The sequence below is a fragment of the Rhinoderma darwinii genome, chromosome 1 (genome assembly GCF_050947455.1).
Source record: "Rhinoderma darwinii isolate aRhiDar2 chromosome 1, aRhiDar2.hap1, whole genome shotgun sequence".
NCBI lineage: Eukaryota > Metazoa > Chordata > Amphibia > Anura > Rhinodermatidae > Rhinoderma > Rhinoderma darwinii.
Window position 1 is genome coordinate 306,085,599 of NC_134687.1, and position 6,603 is coordinate 306,092,201.

At 41.3% G+C, this 6,603-nt stretch overlaps 1 protein-coding gene across 2 annotated transcripts in view; it reads left to right on the forward strand.

The window, feature by feature from the left end:
- Window positions 1-4,619, forward strand: part of SLC25A42 (solute carrier family 25 member 42) — an 88,337-nt gene extending 83,718 nt beyond the window's left edge. For both annotated transcript variants that reach the window (XM_075825476.1, XM_075825477.1), the window contains one exon: window positions 377-4,619. In XM_075825476.1, the coding sequence (XP_075681591.1) occupies window positions 377-702 (326 nt within the window). In that variant the 3' untranslated portion in view covers window positions 703-4,619. The remainder of the gene's footprint in view (window positions 1-376) is intronic.
- The last annotated feature ends 1,984 nt before the right edge of the window (window positions 4,620-6,603 follow it).

The following is a 6,603-nucleotide window of genomic DNA, read 5'->3' on the forward strand; positions in this document are numbered from 1 at the left end:
CTGGTACCCAGTGGTCCACAGTACCCACTAGTTCAGCATCCCTCAAAATAGTCCCAAACTATTTTATGTTTTATAGGTTTTTACTAGAGGAGGTGCAGCAGAGCAGGCAATGGGATCCCTTTTGGCCAGTCACCTGAGGGAGAAGCCCTGAATAGAGTGCATTTAAGTGGGTGCAATAGCAGCGGATAGCTTGTTTATATGTGGGCATCTAATAGATATCCTAATATGATGACCGTAAATTATTACCCAGTATAATGTTTGTTCTAATACATGACAAAAACACAATTCTTGCTTAATTTCTGTACTAGGTAAATACAATATTGGTTGTAACTTTATATGCTTGGTAAAATATTGGCACTTTTCTTTGTCACTTTAGAGCAGAGTGGCAGGCCACAACCGTACCCTTTTGAACGGCTGCTATTTGGGGCCTGCGCTGGACTCCTTGGTCAGTCGGCATCTTACCCACTGGATGTGGTGAGGAGACGCATGCAGACTGCTGGCGTAACTGGACATACATACAGCTCCATACTTGGAACCATGCAGGAGGTGGTGGCAGAAGAAGGTTTTATCCGGGGCTTGTATAAAGGCCTTAGCATGAACTGGGTAAAGGGTCCAGTAGCAGTTGGTATAAGCTTTACCACCTTTGATCTAACACAGATTCTTCTGAAGAAGCTCCAGCGAGTGTCTGACGTTCAGCGGTAGAGTGGATAGTCATTTGATGGTACTTTTAACCTGTTTGCAGTTTCAGGAGGTTTCATTTGACAGTAAAGATGTTAGAATAGCAAATTTCTACTTCCCAGTGTGAAGGAAAATGTTTTCTTAGCATTTTTAAAGAAACTGAATGGTGCTAGTTTAGTTAGCTTAAACAATATGGCTACATATGAAAGTTGTTGCCAAAAAGAAGAGTTAACAATGTTGTTTTTTGGAATAGGGGGTATAGTTCAAATCTGATGGGGAAAGTAAGTGGAGCTCATTAGACGAGCACAGTCTTCTTTCTGTGTCACTCTTAATACATCTCTGTATCGTCATCCCGGCATTCCCTTGTGTGCCAGAGTTGCCTCATAACAGGCATAAGGCTGGCCATACACTTTAGATAGCTGTAGGCTGAACGATCGTTTGGTCGACAGCTATTCCTCTTGACTCTCCTGTGCACATGCACGCTCTGCTCAGCCGACCATGCATGTGTTTTCTATGGGGAGAAAGGATAAAACTGCTGTCGGACACCTCTGGCAGCAGCTTATCTACTAAAGAACACCATAATCTGGCATGTTGAAATTCAACATGCCTTACTTACCCTTCTCTGCCCCGACATCTGCCATCGGGAGAGAGTCCGAGTGCTACTATACACAAAAGATGGTCAGCTGGTCCCGCAAAATTGACGAATTCGGCCGATATACATCTAATGTGTATGGACAGCCTAACAGTGATTTGCTTATCGCTTCAAGACAGTTGAATACCAGTGATGCAGGAGGTAAATTTAAAACTCCTGTTCGTGGCCTCAAGGGTTGCAAGGTAGATTCCATAAACAGGATAGCTCAAGCCAAATATACAGCAGTTTCCTTTTTTTTTTTTTTCTTTTTTTTTGGTCCTTGTAAGGCCAATGAGTGAATGTTGCGTAGTCTTTCTTTTTTTTTTCTCTTATAATTTGTAGAATACGATTGCTGCATTGCCTTTCAAAATATTACCCTTTCAGCAGCAGAATAATGTAATGTTCCATTGGTGAAAATATATTATGTGTGTGTATATATATATATATATATATATATATATATATATATAATTTGCACATAGTTGTGCACTTTTTGTCCACACTACTATGTATGCTGTTTTTATGCTATGTGTTTGTGGACTATATTTCACGTGAATAAGATTTCCTGTGTTAGCAGCCTGTTAGGGATTAATAATCCCTATTTACTAATTGTTTTATACCAAAATATCCTGCAAGGTTAGTGAGATCGCAACAGCTTTCTCTACTTTATATTGAAATAAATGGCAATTGTATTCTGTTGATGGCACTGGGCAGAGCAGCTATAGGAATTTTTTTTTTTCTTTTGACTAGTCTTCCATATTCACTAAATCCCTCTTTAAAGAGGACCTGTCACCAGGGGCGTGGCTAATGGCTCATGGGCCCTGGTGCAAGAATTCAGCTTGTGGCCCCCTACCCCTCCACAACACCACCAGACCCCTGCGTGCGAATGTGCACAGCCGCCTTGCACAACAGCCCCATGGATGCCCCCACAGTATAATGCCCCCCATAGCTGCTTCCTCAGTATAATGCCCCAACACAGTATAATGCTCCCCGTAGCTGCCCCCACTCAGTATAATGCCCCCCATAGCTGCCCCCACAGTATAATGCCCACCCATAGCTGCCCCCAAAGTATAATGCCCCTACACAGTATAATGCTCCCCAAAGCTGCCCCATACAGTATAATTCTCCCCATTACTGCCATCCACACTGTATGATGCCCCCCTATAGTAAAATTGCCCCCACAGTAAAATTGCCCCCATAGCTGCCCCCACAGTAAAATGGCCCCCATAGCTGCCCTATACAGTATAATGCCCCCATAGCTGCCCCCATACACTATAATGCCCCCCATACAGTATAATGCTCCTATAGCTGCCACCATATCAGCCACCCTCCCATACCCAGTATAATGCCCCCATATGTGCCTAATAGAAAAATAATAAAATAATTACTTACCTGTCCCCGTTCCCACAATGAGTAGAGGAGATCCTTCTCCTCCTTTGGCCTGTGCTATGAGTGACTCGGCGCAGACACGTGCGATGATGTCACTACATCGCGCCTGTCTGCACCAAGCCGCTCACAGCACAGTGAATGCTGGAGCAACGAGCTGTCAGCTCCTTGCTCCAGCATTGAATTCAACTATCTGTGTCCTGAGGACGCAGATACAGTTGGAACCGGGACCAAGGTGGGCAGTGCTGTGTGGCAACTGTGGGCCCCCCAGTCACTAGGTAATTTACGTTAAACTGGTTAACTGACCTGAATAGTGCTGCTAATTTTGCTATAGTTAGCCAATGGGGTGGAGCTAGCTTCCCTGCCTCTGATGCTGACCAATCAGCGTGAGGCAGCATGAGGGTAGTTCACTCCCTGTTTGCTAACTACAGTAAATTAACATAGAGGGAGCCAACACAATAGTGGGCCATATCTCTGGAACGGGGGGGAGGGGGTCCAAGAAAAAAGACAACACACTGGAGTCAGGAAGACCGCGCTATTCAGATCAGTAAACCAGTTCAACTTATATGACCTAGTGACAGGTCCTCTTTAACTATTATCCAAGGGCTCTTTTAGGCCAGGTTCGCACTGTGCAATTTGCTGCTGTTTTTCGAAATCTAGCCTTAAATGTATGTAGTTTCTAAATGTGAGTGATAGACGGATTTTGAAATTGTTACAACTGTAAGATGGATGTTTACACCTTTACTACTGTTGTGGGTACGATGAGCAATTTGCTTCGAAGTTACTAATCCAGTACAGTAGTTGACCATACAAACAGCAGGAATAGGTCATGGCTGCATTTGAGAAAAAAACAAAACACATGCCCCATAAAACACACTCTTGGCCGTAGTGTGTGAACAAGATACATGAAAATTGCATTCACTACATTATGACATCTAAACACAGGATTACAAGGCGTCCTAGCATATGTTTTAGGAGATGTACTCCGTAATTCCTAAACATATTGCGGGAGTATCAATGTATCAAGGCTGCGCTTTTTCCTATGTACCAGTTTTGATACATCTCCCCGTTTTAAGTGTAGTCTACCAAAAGGGATGTGGTTTAATACTCTCCCTTCACGCCTGTCATATGGTTCCCTACATGTATATTTAGTAATAAAAATGGCATTCGGTTTTTCATGGAGAAGCAGGAAATCCTTTCTGAAGGGTTTCCCCTTCTTTCCATGATGGGATCTATTCTATTTTGGCACTAAATAATATACAGCTTCCACATGGAGCCATATTACAGAGGTGTGAATAAGCCCATAATGTGCATTTATCAATATCTTACAAAAGTGGAGCTTAGTTACAGCAAATCTGTCACCATACTATGCTGTCATGGGCAGTATATTATAGAGACAGGTATGCTCTATTAGTCAAAATAGCCAAAATAAAGCAGATTCATAGATATGGGTCCCCTGTATTCATGAGGGGAGCGCTCCCCGCCTCCTCCCGCAACCCTCACCAGTGACTAACAACTGCTCTGTATCTGCTCTGTTTAATAATAGGAAATGTCACAATAGAGATATATTTATTGTGAGTCCAGCAACTTTTCAAAAAAGCCTCCTGTTCACGTTAATATTGGCTTTTACATAGTGTAACTATTGAGAAGTCTGCCCTAGTATTTGTTCTCTGGATATGAGTGGAAAAACTCAATAGAGCCTGTATACAAATGACTACCTATAAGAAAGCACATTGCACAATGACGCACAACTACAGTGTTGCACAAAACCGGCAACTTTGCTGCTGAAAGTGTTTTTCTGTTCTAATATCTAACTTGTTAGAGAAGTTGATGCTTTTTGCCCTGTTCTGCTGTGTTGCAGTGCCTGCACTTTTGGAAAGAGTTTATATATATTTTAAATGTTGCAAAAGATTGTATATTTAATAAAACATAATATAAATTGTGTGTATTATTTTACACATTGCATGGTTGTGTTTGTTTTAGAGGTGGTACTCTGATGTCCATTACTTTGGATATTATACTGTATATATGTCTGATCACTGTTGATCAAAGCCCTTGAATTCTTCTGGGTTTCCCTCTGTTGGGGACCCTAGCGATCAAACCTTAGATTGATACATATTGTATCAATCTATTATTATGTAGGACGACACCTGAAATACCTGGAATAATTTGGGGTTTCTGTTCATCTATTCCGTCAGAGGAAGAGATGAACGGAAAGCCAAACAGAAACTATAGCCTTCATTTGCATTACCATTGATTTCAATGGTAATGTTTTCATTTCAGTTGGTTTCTGTTTGTTTCCGTTCCGTAAAGTTTCAGTTTTTTCATGGAAACAATATCGGTCGACTAAGCTATTGTTTCCGTTAAAAAAACCTGAAACTTTACGGAATCCAAACTGAAACAGAAGCATTACTATTGAAATCAATGGTAATGCAAACAGAAGCTTTGGAATAGGTGAAGGGAAACCCCAATTGGAATCCAATGCTGATGTGAACAGGCCCTAAACCCACACAAACAGAGGAAGAACATACAAACTGTATCAGATGTTGTCGAGGCAGATTTGAATCCAAGATCGCAGTACTGCAAGGTAACAGTGCTAACCACTGAGCAACCAGGGTTTTCTTTACCAGATACATATGCCAATGCTTTTGGTGGGAAAAAAAAAAACTTTAAAGCGTACCTCCGATGACACTGCCTAAAAAATTTTTTTTGCACAGCTAAATAGAGCCTTTCACTACAATTACAACAATACCTATATCATACACGAGAAAAAGGGAGTCGAAACTATTGAACAAAAAGCGCCAATTATAGAAAATTACAAATTTTATTGGACAATACAAAAATACATGGTTAAAAAAACAGACTACAAACCAAATCACTGTATATCTCCACAGTAGGAGACAATATGGAGCCACAAAACTATTTTAAATATTACAGTATTTGTATATACGTACATCGGGAAAGTTCCCCAGAAAAAAAGCTGTCATGAATATGCTCTAAAACAAGTCCCTAGAACAATGTAAGGCTAGCAAAACACTTGTGTCCAAAATATTTTCTAAAACTTCCCAATATAATGCGTCTCTGTAAAGAGTAATGGGGGATGACAAGGTAGTGATTTATTTATAATAGTAAATGAAGTTTAATCCAATCAATACCAGTTTAGTAATTAATTCAAAAGGACCAGATAGTGAGAATAGCCTATCTAAGACATTGTCTAAGTATGCGGATAGCCCGGTAACAGCATGACAAAAAGTAGTAGTTTAGTGGAAAAAAACAGCAAGTACTAACCCATGTGGCTCCTCAGTTGTAACAGCTCCCAAGTATGGAGAAAAACCCCAACGCGCGTTTCGCGTAGATTGCTTTTTCAAGGGGTGTTCTGAGTTGTACAGATTAGACCTCTTAAATACGATAGGTCGGGAAGTCAGCTGACTTATCAGGCCAATGAGAGCCTGAACTTCTGCTCCCATCGCGCGTGCCGAGATGAGTCACCACACAATCCCAGCTCCGAGCCGCCGGAACCCGACCACGCACGCGCGGCTCTGGAAACCGCGCACGCGCAGACAGGCACAGCCAGCCACAAAAACAGAGACCGGGAGCGACACACTCGACACGCACAGATAGGAACCAAAGTAAGTGATAGAGAACAATGGCAAGACTCAAAAAATTATTATGTGGAGAAAAGTTTACAAACGATCCATTAATTTTCCCTTGGAATATAGGCTGATTTCAGAAAGAAAATAAGAGTATCATCCACCACATATATACAAAGACGCATTACAGTGAGAAAAGAGATTCCTCATAGTTGTAACAAAAAGTGCCAGCGCGTATAGATGTAGGGTAATCTAACAAAAACAAATAATGTGTAAAAAAGTGACAAATTATAAGTCATAATAGACACAATATATTAT